Source organism: Pseudonaja textilis, chromosome 3 (genome assembly GCF_049901715.1).
Source record: "Pseudonaja textilis isolate UNSWEBS1 chromosome 3, rPseTex1.2, whole genome shotgun sequence".
NCBI lineage: Eukaryota > Metazoa > Chordata > Lepidosauria > Squamata > Elapidae > Pseudonaja > Pseudonaja textilis.
The window spans coordinates 190,510,866-190,525,866 of NC_141992.1; the positions used below are offsets into that span (position 1 = coordinate 190,510,866).

General features: G+C 45.7%; 1 protein-coding gene across 2 annotated transcripts in view; it reads right to left on the minus strand.

Moving 5' to 3' along the window:
• The window catches only part of KCNQ3 (potassium voltage-gated channel subfamily Q member 3), a 162,198-nt gene extending 152,394 nt beyond the window's left edge, over window positions 1-9,804 (minus strand). Inside the window, exon 1 of one of the 2 annotated variants that reach the window (XM_087931720.1) lies at window positions 9,183-9,804. In XM_087931720.1, coding sequence (XP_087787846.1) covers window positions 9,183-9,535 — 353 coding nt within the window. In that variant the 5' untranslated portion in view covers window positions 9,536-9,804. The remainder of the gene's footprint in view (window positions 1-9,182) is intronic. The other variant, XM_087931719.1, reaches the window with a different exon arrangement.
• Window positions 9,805-15,001: the final 5,197 nt, after the last annotated feature.

Here is a 15,001-nt window from a genome sequence, read left to right on the forward strand (position 1 = left end):
TTATTTTTCAACAGACCAAAACTTTTTCTCCAATCAAAACAAGATCTCCGTAACTTGGCAACTTTAAGACTTGAGGACTTCAACTCCCAGAATTCTCCAGCCAGCTGGAGAATTCTGGGAGTTGAAGTCCACAAGTCTTAAAGTTGCCAAGTTTGGAGACCCCTGATCTAAACAATAGTTCCCAATTTTCCCAGCTTGCCGGCCTGGCTTGGTGCGGGATGTGTGTATGCGTGAGTGGCAGGGGCATGCATGCACACTTCAGTTGTCTGAGTGGTGTGTGCGTTCTTCCCTCCACTTGCACAAATGGAGCTTTCCCATTCCCACCCCACCCCACTAACCTGCTTTCCAGCTCCGTTCTCCTGCGCAGGGCAACAAAAGAAGACCCAGCCGATCAGCTGGGACTCGGGAGGCAGAGAATAGATGGGGTTGGCCGGGCCAGTCAGAGGTGGGATTTGCCGATTCTCTGGATTACTCAAAATTTCCACTACCGGTTCTGCAGAACTGGTCAGAACCTGCTGCAGTACCTCTGGAATCAGCATATTGCCCCCAACAATCTGGATCCTCATTTTACTAATCTCCCAAGGATGGGAGGCCAAGTCAACCTTTAACCGGTAAGAATCAAACTGCTGGCAGTCGGCAGAATTAGCCTGCAATACTGCTTTCTAACTACTGCGCCACCGCAGCTCTATATACTATTGAATAGACTGCACAGAGTACAACAAGATCCAGAGAGACTCTGAACCAATGGAGCTATCTGGTTGCTTCTGCTCTTTGTGACTGTGGTGACATGCGACAACAACACCTATGTATTCCTGGCCTTTGTTCTCAGATCAGTGTATCCTTGAGGACCTCATGGCATTGTGACAGAATGTAATTAACGTTGCTAGTTTCTGGGCAAGATCTGTTTAATTTGTACCTATTTAAATCTTGTATGTTATATTTTAAACGTTACTGTCCTCTTGTATGCCATATTTTAATCGTGATGCTTCTGACACTAATAAATAAATAAACTCGGATGTCTGATGTTCCTCTCCCACATGTGATGTAATTGGTAGCTGCTGTCTGGAGCATTCTCTCATTCTTCTCCTTGGATTACAAAACACATATGACCTCATCCTCCGGCTGTGATTTGTACAGTTTAATCCCCAAGGTAGCGTCTTCAACACATAGAGACTTTTTTTTTCTCTAGTGACAATATAGTACCGGGGATTGCAGAAAACAGAGAACAAGAAGTTACAGCGCCAGCGAGAACATGTTGATACAAATAAATCATGCAGAGGAAGAATACTAATTTGTTTTTTGTTTGTTTGTTTGTTTTAGATGGAAGAGACAAAAAAGATGTAAGATAGGATGCTAGCGGAAGCAAGAAATTTAATGTGAATAAATTAGCGGTCTGTTCTGGGGGAAACAAATTGGATTTCTGTTTCATTTGGGGATTTCTGAAATCCGACAGCAGAAATTCCAATTTTTAACACAGTAGTAGTGATGTGATACAGGTAGCCCTGTAGTTCATTTAGTGACTGTTCAAAGTAACAATGGTACTGAAAAAAGTGACTTATGCCCATTTTATACACTTTCGACCTATTACAGCATCTCCATGATCATGTGATCAAATTCTGAGACTTAACAACTGACCCGTATTTATGACGGTTGCAATGCCTGGGGGTCATGTGATCCCCTTTTGCAACCTTCTGACAAGCAAAGTCAATGGGGAAGCTAGATTCACTTAACAACCATGTTACTAATTTAACAACTGCAGTGATTCACTGAACAACTGTGAGAGAAGATTGTAAAAATGGAGCAAAGTTCACTTAACAAATGTTTCACCTAGTAACAACTGTTCACGGTTCAATTGTGGTAATAAGTTGTAGGAAGTTAGCAACCACCCCTCTCCTAGAAAAATGAAATATCCTAAGAAATATTAAAAAGACAGAATATTTCCCCTAAAAGTAGAAACTCAGAGAGGCAGAAGCTCACCCCCACACACACACCTTTGTTAATGTGCAGGCCATTAGGCCTGGACCAGAGTATTCTACATAACAAAGGCCTCTACCCATCTCACCACATGGCCTGGGAAGATTGCATCAGCCAACACTCAAGTGAAGCCATGGGGTCCAAGCAAAGCTTACAAAGTTAGTTAAGACCCCGCCCTTGGGAGTCTGACAGCCAATGGGATACATTTCTTACACAGGAACAGGAAATAGTAAGGTGGGGCCCAGCAGAGGGTATATAACTAAGGGTCTCTCAGCATCTTGCCCCTTCTTTTCCCTCACCCAACATCTTGAAGCATGTGATCGTTCCTTTCACTTTGGAGCTCCAGGCCACATGGTCCTGCCCACCATTAAGCCATCTTTCCGAACAGCCTCCATGTTTCCAGGGTCTTTCTTCCCCACTTGGAACTGAACCCAGAAGGATAATTCTTCCAATAAAGTCAAGGATTATCTGTATTTTTTGTTTTTCTTTGTTTTCAGGAAATTAAATCTCTTAGAGGACGCAACTGCAACATCGTTTCTAACATATGGGTTTAATAAGAAGTGTGGAATTTTGACTTAAAACATTGGGTTGATCTGTAGAGATGAGCAAACCCCTACACTCCCAAATTTTTTATCCAGATTTCTTTGAGCTTGGTGATATAGTATCCACCCTCCCCAGACGGGAAACATAGCCAAATGAGTGAATTCTACTTTATTGTCAGATTATATTTAAAGTATCCTACAAGTCCGAGACTACAAATATCCCAGGGTTCTTTTATCTGATTTATCTGTTCAGCATCTCTTCCCTTCATCCGTCAAGGTCATTTCCACATGCCATTTACATCTAATTCTATTCTTGCCTGATCTCTTGAAAACCTCCAGTGATAGAGCACCCACAACTTGCAGTGGCAAGCTGTTCCACTGATTAATTGTTCTGTCCTGTGGTGGGATTCAAAAACTTTTACTACCGGTTCTGGGCAGGGCAGGGGAAGGATATACTGCAAAATCCCCATTCCCTCCTCACTCCTGGGGGAAGGTTACTGCAAAATCCCCATTCCCTCCCCACCCCACTAACCTGCTTTCCTGCTCCGTTCTCCTGTTCAGGGCAACAAAAGGAGACCCAGCCGATCAGCTGGGACTTGGGAGGCAGAGAATAGATGGGGGCGGGGCCAGTCAGAGGCAATATTTGCCAGTTCTCCGAACTACTCAAAATTTCTGCTACCGGTTTTCCAGAACTGGTCAGAACCTGTTGAATACCACCTCTGGTTCTGTCTGGAAGTTTCTCCTTCATTCTAGATTGTATCGCTCTTTAATAATCTTCCACCCTCCTTTGATATAGCAGAGACATATATTGAAACTGTAGCATATGGGGAAAGAGGAACTAAGCAGATTTACCCTATTTTTGAGTACGCATTTATACAATTACATAATCGTTTATTTAACAAACTTAATTACTTTCATAGCAAAAGTGCTGCTAATCAGCAGGTGGTTAAAAAAAATGGAAGAGCATAGATTTTTCTCCCATAAAGATGCTAATTCTCTGGTTAAAAGCTCAATCATAAAACAAAGATTTCCAAAACAACCCATTAAGACTGTTTCACAGTTAAGTTCACTTGTAGCACAACCTTTAGTTACCTTTAGCTTCTTATTAGAAATGCAAACCATCTTGCAAAGATGTCTTCTCACTTAAATTGCTAGTGTGAATAAAGCGGTGGAAAGAAAAGTGGATAAAATGTATCTAGTCTTGCCTTGTTTTGTGAGCATTGTTGTTTGAATATGGTTCACTGCCATAAAAGGTAAAGTCTTCTCCAAGTTGAGGTAGACTTCTGTGGCTTTGTAGACACATATTTATTTATTTGTTTGTATCTATTTTTTTATTTATCAAGCATGAATGAGATAACAGATATAATTAGGAACATGATTATGATTATAGGAAGTGGGTATGATTAAAAGGGGACATTAGGACAGGGACGGTAGGCACGTTGGTGCACTTATGCACGCCCCTTACAGACCTCTTAGGAATGGGGTGAGATCAATAGTAGACAGTCTAAGGTTAAAGTTTTTGGGGTTTGGGGAAGAAACCACAGAGTCAGGTAGAGTATTCCAGACATTGACCACTCTGTTACTGAAGTAGTATTTTCTGCAAATCGAGTTTGGAGCGGTTTACCTTGAGTTTGTATCTATTGTGTGCTCGTGTATTGTTGTGGCTGAAGCTGAAGTAGTCATTGACGGATCGGACATTGTAGCAGATAATTTTATATACTACGATTAGGTCAGACCAAAAGCGGCGTAGTTCTAAGTTGTCTAAGGCCAACATTTCAAGTCTGGTGGTATAAGGTATTCTGTGGCGAGTAGAGGAGTGGAGGACTCTTCTTGTGAAATAACTCTGGACTCTCTCAGTTGTATTAATGTCCGATATCCGGTGTGGATTCCAGACAGATGAGCTGTATTCGAGAACATCCATGTAGTACCCTTGGCATAAAAGTGATCTTCCAGGAAATTCTTTCAAGTTCCAGCCAGCCCCACCACACTGCTCATACTTTATAGGTTACTCATCCTAAATACTAACCCAGGTCGATCCTACTTAGTTTCTGGTCCAGAGAAGATCCATCTGTTGTCCTAAATACCAGCAACATCCTAACATCTTCTGATCACATGCCCCTAATTGGTGCCCTCCATGTGTATCATACAAGCTAGGATTCTAGGCCAACATGACCATACTAGGGTTGTGAGGGTACACGAGGTCAGAGAAGGCTTAACAAAGAAGACCAAGAAGGATCCGTCTTCTGGATTGCCTTTACGTATTATTGAGCTTTGGGACATTTTAAGGAACAATATTTCTGGTATGGATGCTTTTATGAGAAGTTTTGGTTAGGATGTAGTATTATCATACATTTACTGGATGGATATAACCAATGTTCTTTTAAAGTAAGGCCATTTAGCCATTGTGTTCCAGGATTCTCAACGGCTTGGCCTGAAGCTCTTTAAAACAGAGGTCTTCCAACATGACAGCTTTAAGACTTGTGCACTTCAAATCCCAGAATTCCTAGCCATCCTGGCCATGAGCATTTGTCCAACAATTTCCAAATGGTACAGGTAGTCCTCAATTTACAACAGTTCGTTTAGTGACCATTCAAAGTTACAACATCACTGAAAAAAGTGACTTATGACCATTTTTCACACTTATGACCGTTGCAGCATTCCCCATGGTCATGGGATCTAAATTCAGATGCTTGGCAGTTGGGTTCCTATTTATGATGGTTGCAGTGTCCCAGGGTCATGTGATCCCCTTTTACGACCTTCTGCTAAGTAACGTCAATGGGAAAGTCCAATTCACTTAACAACGGTGTTACTAATTTAATAACTTCAGTGATTCACTTAACAACATGGCAAGGAAAGTCACAAAATGGGGCCAAAGTCACTTAATACATTTCTCACTTAACAACAGAAATTTGGGGCTCAATTGTGGTCGTAGGTTGAGGACTACCTGGACTGGTTGAGGATGTCTGCAGCATTGAGTTGAACCAGGAAAATTGGATCGAAAAAGGACCACACAAAAATTGCTACAATTTGTGTAAAGTATGTCATTTAAGCATAATAAATCATGACTATTTATTTATAGTCATGATCAAACAATCATTCTTTTCAATAGGAAAAACACAGCAGAGCTTTTTTTAAAACTATTTTTTACTACGGTATTTAAAAAAAACAAAACTTGAGTTAACCAACAGTATTCTTGGTCTTTCTGCTTCTCTTGATTATCTGTTTTACAGAACTCTGGTGTTACTACAGAGGTTATTCAGTGGCACACTTCTCAATTAAAACAAGTCTTGCCTTAGCGCAATGACTGAGCTCACCCAATCTCCAAAAACTATGTTCTCTGGTAATGTTGGACTCACAAACAAAAAAATCTCCACACCACAAGCCAGGCAAACACCTGGGCACAAACAGATCCCCCCTGATACCTCCAGCTCAAACACACCCCAACCAGGCACCCAGATGAAACCTAGCTTCCTAATAAAGGATAGCCCTCCATTTACTCAGAGCCAAGCCGCACTAAAAGACTCCAATATAGGAACACAATGTTGCCAGCCAATCAAGACAAAAAAAGCCACAAAACAGACAGAAGATATTAGAAACACCAATCAAGCAGAACACAGCAAACTCCAAGACCAATAAACACAGACCAAGACTCCCTTCTCCCAAGGGTGAAGAAAAAACCATTCTGGCACAGCAGTAGGCTAGCCCCAAATTTAAAACTGAAACGGCTGTAAAAGCCTGACTAACAGATGAACACAATACAGAAGCCTGATGATGGCAGATGAGATTCTGCTGAAACATCGCTACAACTTTAAAAGCACAACTACAATGACATGGGAAAATACCCGAACAAAGCTGAATGCCACACATGTAAGTACCCGCAAAAACTTAAGAAAACACACACACACACGCACACACACACACACACACACACACATATATATTTTCTGAAAACCAAAGATACACACACACACTCTATCTATCTATCTATCTATCTATCTATCTATCTATCTATCTATCTATCTCCCCAAACTGGACCCCAACTTAAATAAATAATTTCTAATTAGCCATGTGATAGTACAGTCTCCATATGCAATAGCAACACACCTAGACAAGATAAAATTGCAAACAGGACAGCTTCCCTGAGCTGTTTGTAAACTTCAGACCACAAGTAAAATCTCATGTTTTGCCTGTAGATTTATATGTAGATTTTAATGGATGGCAATTCTTTTAATAGAAACATAATGGGTACCTTCTTCAGTTATCTTTTGGAACAAGATAAAATTTGTCTCTGGAATCTGACAAATTAACATTCGCACCAATTTGTACCTTCACAGTTAGGTACTAAGGAAAAAAAAGAACAGACTGTTTTGGATTTAAATGATGGAAAGCCATTGTAATTATTATTATTATTATTCATTCATAGCAGTATGGGCTGGCTCCTTAGGAAATTCCCAGTGTATTTCTTTTTGTTGTTGTTGTTGTTGACAAGTTGCCCAGGGGCTGAAACAGAGTGATAAAGCAACACTGGCTCAGTTTCTATGGCAAATCCCTCCCATTACCTGAAGCACTTCAGACTTTCATGAAAACATGCACATTGCCATGCGATCACAATAACAGGGCATTACCATAACTTTTGAATCTCACATCTGCACATTTCTCCAGCATTCCGCTTTTGAGAAGCAAATAAAAACCTTGTGCTCCCATGGCCAAAGGAAGCAATCTATTATTTAGGTGGGGAGTTGAGGGGGGGAGGGGGAGAAGCCATTTCTTAGACATCTTGAACTTGCATTTAATCCACTGGGATACAACATAATGATTTGCAATCTGTATACATACACTTTCTAATACAGGTAGGGGTTTTGGAGGGGTTCCAAATATGTGGGAATGCTTATTCCAAGTTTAGATTCCAGGAATCTTTGCCAGAATCCAGTGATCAGTGTCGTTCTGCCATATGCACTTGAGAGCATGCAATCTTCACCCTACCCAGATTCTGTTCCGAAAACACCCTAAACGCTCAAAATTGACATCATGATTTCCTGAACTTACCGAATGCCTAAATATCGAACCATTAATTAAGGAAACTAGTAGCTTTCCCAAGACATACAGCGTCCATAGCATGTTCGACCCTGTTATAGCCTAGAGGGGTGTAAACATAGCCTTACTCAGAGGAGACAGGTGGGAGGAAAAAGAAAAGGAGAAAGGAGAGAGGGGAGAGGGAGGGAAAGAGAGGGAGTGAGAGAGAGAGAGAATGCACTTGTCAGCCCAAAGCATGTCTGAATGCAGATATGCATCAGGGTTTGTGATGGGGCCTTTCTTGAAGGATTGTAGTCTTCAGAAGACAAATGGAGTCCATAGCTACCACTTTTTAACCTAGAGTGATATATACACAGCCTTAATCAGAAAGACAGAAGGGGGAAAGAGAGAAAGGAGAGAGAGAGAGACAGAGAGAGAATGCACTTGTAAGTCAGCGATATGTCTGAATGCAGATGTGCAGCAGGATATGTGATAGGGCTTTTCCTGAAGAATAATTATAGCCTTTAGAAGACACATAGAGTCCATGACATAGTCAACCACGTTTTAATCTAGAGGGGTGTAAACACAGCCTTACTCAGAGGAGACAGGTTGGGCGTGGGGTGGGGGGGAGAATGCACTTGTCAATCAGAAGCATGTCTGGATACAGATGTGATGGGGCTTTTCTTGAAGAACGATTGCAGTCCTCAGAAGACAAATGGAGTCCATAGCTACCACGTTTTAACCCAGAGCGGTGTAAACTCAGAAAGATAGAGGGGGGGGGGGGGAGAGAAAGAAAGAGAGAAAGAAGAGGGCGGAAGGGAGAGAGAATACACTTGTCAATCAATGCAGATGTGCATCAGGGTATGTGAGGGATGATTGTAGTCACCAAAAGACAAGTGGACTCCCTAGCTACCACGTTTTAACCTAAAGGGGTGACAACACAGCCTTACTCAGAGGAGACAGGAAAGGGACGGAGGGAGAGAGGGAGAGAGAGAGAGAGAGAGAGAGAGAGAATGCACTTGTCAATCAATGCAGATGTGCATCAGGGTATGTGAGGGATGATTGTAGTCACCAAAAGACAAGTGGACTCCCTAGCCACCACGTTTTAACCTAAAGGGGTGACAACACAGCCTTACTCAGAGGAGACAGGAAAGGGAGAGAGGGAGAGAGAGAGAGAGAGAGAGAGAGAGAGAGAGAGAGAGAGAGAATGCACTTGTCAATCAATGCAGATGTGCATCAGGGTATGTGAAGGATGATTGTAGCAAGTGGACTCCCTAGCTACCACGTTTTAATCTAAAGGGGTGACAACACAGCCTTACTCAGAGGAGACAGGAAAGGGAGAGAGAGAGAGAGAGAGAATGCACTTGTCAATCAGAAGCATGTCTGAATGCAGATGTGCATCAGAGTATGTGATAGGGGCTCTTCTTGAAGGATGGTTATAATAACCATACAAGAACCAGGATGCAGCTCTCAGCTCGGTGGCTAACTCGGGTTTCTTTCACCCCCACCCAAACCCGAACGTGCGAACGGCCCCGTGCACCAGAGCCAAGGCTGCCCAGGCCGCCCTCCGCTCTCCGTCCCCACTTCTCGGGTTCAGCTCCGGACCTCGGCAGGGCGGATGCCGACACCCCGCGGGCTACCCCGGCAACTCACACGAAGGCGTGATAGAGCAGCGCCCAGCCCCGCGGCCGCTCCAGCGCGTCGTAGATCAAGGTTTGGATCCGCCGGTACTTGACGTTGTTCCTCTTGACCGGCCGGCTCAGCGGGGTCTTGGCCAGCAAGCCGATGGCGGGCGCCGAGCGCCTCCCGCCGCCTTCCCTGCCCGTCCCTTCCAGCAGTAGAGCCCCGTCCCGGTCCGCCCCGGAGGCGCCCAGAGCCAACGTGCCTTGCTCCAAGTCGCCGGCCGAAGCCAGCTCCCCACCGGTCGCTTTGCTATCCAACACCCCGCCGGGAACCGCCGGGGTTTCCGCCGCGGCCGGAGTTGCCTTGCGGGACTTCACGCCCATCTTGCCCCTCGTCGGCTCGGCCCGCTTCTGCCCGGTTCCTTCGGGGTGAGCGAGAGCGAGGTGGAGAGGAGGAGGAGGAGGAGGAGCGGCCGCGGGGGGGAGCCCCAGGCCATGGTCCGAGCCTTCCTCCTCCCTCCTCCGCCGGGGCGGCGGGGGGTCCCCGGCGGCAGGGCGGGGCCGCGGGGGAGAGGGAAGCCGCGCTCCCCCTGCCTCAGGGCTCCCGCCTCGCCTGAGGGGAGCATCAGCTCCGGCGGGAGGGGGACGGCGCCGGCAGCATCACCACCACTATCAGCGGCCACACCTGGACGAGCGGCCTGGCCCTGAGGGAGAAAGAGGAGGAGGAAGGAAGAGGAGGAGGAGGAGGCGAGGAAGGCGGGAGCATCGCGGGCTTCTGGACCAGCCGGCGTCCCTTCCCCGAGGGCCGCCCTCCTCCCCACCGCTTCACCGCCGCCTCCGACGAGGACGACGTCCCCCTCAGCTCCGCCTCACGGGCGTGGCCGTTCTCGGAACCGCATGGAGGGGGGGGTTCTTTTGCCGCGCGGACGCCCCACTCCTCTCCTTTCCCTCCTTCGCCGCTTGCCTCGGCTTCCCTCGGGGTCGGGGCGGGGGAGGGCGAGAGTGTGGGCGCTGAGGGGGTGCGAAGGGTTTCCCCACCACCACACAGACACGCGGGCGGGCGCGCGCGCGCACCGCCACCCCGTCCCCCTTCTTGTTTGACAAGGGAAGCGTCCCTCAGGCTGGCCGGGGAAGCCCCCCCTTCCCACTCCCACGGCGCTTTGGCGGCCCCGGGGATTCCTCGTGTCAGCTTTTTGCCGACCAGCAGGCTGTGGGGAAGCCTGGGGTGGGGAGGGGGGGGGGGTGGGGGACAGAGAAGGGATCGTCCTCCCGGCCAGCCGGCCGGCCTGGCTCCGCCAGCGGGCGGAAGCACCGGAGAAACCGTGTGTGTGGTTGTGTGTGGTGTGAGGGGAGAGCAGGTCGTGTGAACGGAGGCTGTCGGGAAGAGACGGGGGAAAGAAACCCCGTTTGCCGATGGAGGGAGGGGGGAAAACGGGAGCGAGGTGGTGATGCTGTTGTTTTTTCGGCGCTCGGGGCTTTCCCACCCAGAAACGATGGGGTGGGCGTTGGTCCCGCGGACTCTTCTCACGGCTGCTGGGGTGGCGTTAAGTGCTGGGACGTGAGTGTGTAATCTGGATAAAATGCTGCCCAAGTGGCACGTTTTCCAGGGGTGCAAACAGAGGCCCTTGGAAACGCGGGGACGAGGTAGCCGTTCGAGTTAGGGCCACCCTCGAGCCCCCAAAATTGATGTTGCTAAGGGAAAACGTGTGATCCATTGTGCGGCTTTTTCTTGCCACAGTCGTTGAGGTCATCACCGCCTTTGTCACAGTTTGCACAATGGTTAAGGGAAGCCAGATTTCCCCCATTGATTTTAGCTTGTCAGAAGGTGGCAAATGCTGATCACGTGACTCCCGCAGGACACCTCAACAGTCATAACTAGGAACCACTTTGCCAACCCTCTGAATTTTGATCGCGTGAACATGCTGCCATAGTAGAGTGAAAAACAGTCGTAAGTCGCTCCGTTGAAACTTGGAACCTCACTTAATGAACTGTTGTTAAGTCAAGGACTACACGCAGAGCCCTCTCTGTGGTCATGTGCGCCCTGTCACCCCAGCTCAGCTCCACCGTGCATTCGCGCACGCCTCCTGACAGCTATCTGGTCTTCGGGCCTCTGCCATGCATGCGTGGGGGAGGCGCATGCACCCCACCAAGGGTGCCTGCACGGAGGATGCATGCATGGGAGGCACATGCATGCAGGGCGCTCATGCCTGTGGGATGGGTGCGCATGCACCGGACGCGCGTGTGTGTGTTGCATTTTGGGTATGCGCACACATGTACACATGCTTTCAGCACTCGATGCCAAAAAGGTTCGCCATCACTGATCTACTGGATCTAGTTGTACTTTTTTGTCCTTTCTGGGATCAAAGATGGCTTCGCTTAATGGACTGAATGATTCATGTAAGAGCTGCAGCCATTTGCTTTAACACCTGCTGCAAAAAAAAAATGTCACAAAATGGGACCAAACTCATTTAACTGCCTTGTTTAGCCATGAAAAACGTTCGGGTCAGTTTGCGTTCGTAAGTCGAGGACTACCTGTAGTTCGTTTTTTCACCTCCCAATCTTAATGTGCAGCTCTGAGATTTTCTGGCGTTCTCTTGTTCGAGTGCAAGCTATGCTCATCTCACCGTAGCTTTCCAAATCGGCAATACAGTGCCTTCTCTTGTGAGAAAGGGAGGTTGAAAATGCCTTTGAGTTGATCTGCTGAAGCCTGTATAAATATGTTGTCTGGTTTTCTTTGGCAAAGTAGTAAGGTGATGTCTATGGCGATTCTCAAGTCATCCAGGTCATGGTTGTCCCCAAAGTGCTTTTTCAATTGGACTTTCTGGTGTTTTTTTCTTTGAAGATGTTTTGCTTCTCATCCAAGGAGCTTCTTCAGCTCTGAAGAAGAGCTGAAGAAGCTTCCTGGATGAGAAGCAAAATGTCTTCAAAAGGGGGAAAAAAACCCAGAGTCCAGTTACCTCTTGAAAAAGCACTTTTGGGATAGTATGGTGATGGTTTGCCATTCACCTTAGGAGTTTTTTTTTTTAAAAAAAATTCCATGTATATCTTATCTGCCTGTGATTTCCTCTTGGTCTCTCATTCAAACAACAACCTGCTTTGTTTAAGGAGAAACTTCCTAACAGTGAGGCCAATTAATCATGAAAACTTAAGAAAACAAATATACATATATACATACACACACACACGTATACATAAACACACACACATCTATATCTGTAGATAAGTATATATGTATCTATCTGTGTGTGTGTATACACATATATGTGTATCTATCCATCCATCCATCCATCCCCATCCATTGCCTTCAGAAATCATGGCCGCTCCATCGCTGGAGGTTTTTAAGAAGAGAGTAGACAGTCAGTTATCTGAAGTAGTATAGGTTCTCCTGCTTGAGCAGGGGGCTGGACTAGAAGACCTCCAAGGTCCCATCCAGTTATTTTCTATTCCAATTCCAGAAGGGGGCCAAGGTTAACTAGCTGTTGCCCCCTAGTGGGCAACCTAATCTCCAGCAAACATTTGCAAAAACAAACTGAGGACATTAAGCCAAATAGAAAAGACGTCTAGTAAACTCCAAATGGATGGATTCTCTCCTGTCTATAAAAAAAAAACATGCCAGGAACCTGGAAGAAGAAAAATGCTTAACCCATTCCAGCCACAGTTGCCGTTAAATAAAATGAATCATAGATGGGTATTCATGTTTAAGCATCATCCTTTCTCCTCTCTTCAGCTCCGTTGCTTTTCTTTGATCAGATGTTTTATAACCGGCAATCTTCCCATTTCAGATGCATAGTGTCAAAACAGGAAGCAATTATTCCTTTGGGGGGCACAGCTGGAGCACAGCTGGAGCACCTGGTGATCTTCCTAGCTTCCTTGGTTAAGGGAGCACCATCACTTGAGACTTTCAAGAAGAGATTGGACTGCCATTTGTCAGAAGTGGTGTAGGGTCTCCCGCTTGGGCGGGGGGTTGGACTAGATGACCTACAAGGTCCCTTCCAACTCTGATTATCTGTTATCTGATAGATGGACTTGGGAAGCATGCTTGAGAGGAAACACAAAGACAAGAATGTGCTTAGTCACCCATTAAGTCTCAACACCAAGTACACAATATTCTTTCTTGCCCAGTCATCCAAGAGGCCACAGAGGAAACCCATTCGGAGCTCAATGAATGAGAGAAACCGGCTTGCACGCTGCATTAAAATACAGTTTGATGAACTATGGCTTACTGAATAAACCAGCATTGGCTGGAGATGCATCAGCACATTATTCCAGCGATGGACAACATCCCATCCAGGCCTCTTATGGTTCTCAGGTCCTTGTGTGCAGCTTCCTGAGATCTTCAAACATTACTACCAAATTGTAATTTATCGTGAGATAAAGGTGGATCAGAAAGAGGTACTGTCTCCTGGATTTTTTAAAAAAAATTCCAGTCCAGCCTACAATTATGATGATCTTCCTTCAAAGACTAAGTAGGTCCAACTCTGATAGCTTTTTGAGGCCTGGCAGGATTACCAGGTACTGCCATCTAACTCACCTATCTGTGAAAGAAGAAATGCATTAAATATATAGTTCAATACTAATAATATCATCCATCTTTCATCTGTTTTCCTGACCCAATTACTATTTTGAATGCACTTCTAGCAGACTACTCCAAAGCCTAGGTAGAACAAAGTCCAGAATAAATTGCACGTCCATCTATTAAGCCATATTTTGCAAATCACTATGTGTCAGGGCTCAGTGGCAGGAAAATTACAGCATAGTTTGATTAGGGCTATTCAGATGGGCTGCAGAAATAAATATTTTGAGTATCTTTGCTGTCATCTAATGCTCATCCTGATTTGTAGATATGGTAACCTAAACCAACGTGGATTTATCTGAACAGAAGAAGGGAACTATCCAAGAAACTCTACAAGGGTTACAGAGTTTGCTCTTCGAAAATATCACAGCAAGGAAGCAGTCAGGAAATGTGACCAGGTACAAATCCTGAATGACTCCTCAGAACCTGTTAGCTGTCTCTGCACAATGACCATATTCTAGATTATTGCATGGATATAAAGTCTCATCCTATTTGACGTGGTTAGAATGCAGTGCTGCAGCTAACTCTGCCCACAGCAGCAGTTCAATCCTGACCGGATCATGAGTGACTCAGCCAGCCATCCTTCGGAGGTCGGAAAATGAGGACCCAGATTGTTGGGGGCAATAGGCTGACTCTGTAAACCATTCAGAGCGTGCTGTAAAGCCCTGTGAAGTGGTATATAAGTCCTAAGTGCTATTGTTACTGTCCTTGGCTCAATGGGTGTCGAAAGTTCAGAGAAGGTGAAACATCAAAAACCTAGGTATGTTTAGTATGGATAGTGATTCAAAAACCTAGATTAAGCTTGCAGAAAAAGAAACTAGGGAGGAGACCTAATAACTGTCTTCCAAGTACCTGAAGAGCTGTCATGTCGTGTTGCAATGGGATTGGACTTGTTCCAGAGGGCAAGACTGAAGCTAATGGGGTAAGGGATATAGGTATAGATTAGGAAGAACGTTTTGAAGAGTGGTCAAGGGAGTTGAAGAGGCTTAGTGCCTAGAGGGGCTATTTCATCTTCACTGGAGGACTTTAAGCAGACGTTGGATAGTAATCTACTAGGGATCGTGTTGTGAATCTCGCAGTGTGCAGGGGTTTGGACTTGTTGACCTCATAGATATCCTCCAATTATATGACAAACCTGGATTTGTGTTAAGCCATAATACACATTATGGTTCAGCCAAGTGTGTGAACTTGGTCGCTGAGCTGGATCATTGGCTCACCTCTGCAGTGTTGCAATGAATCCTAAGTATCTCGGGCCTTTTCTATTTGATGTCTCTAAC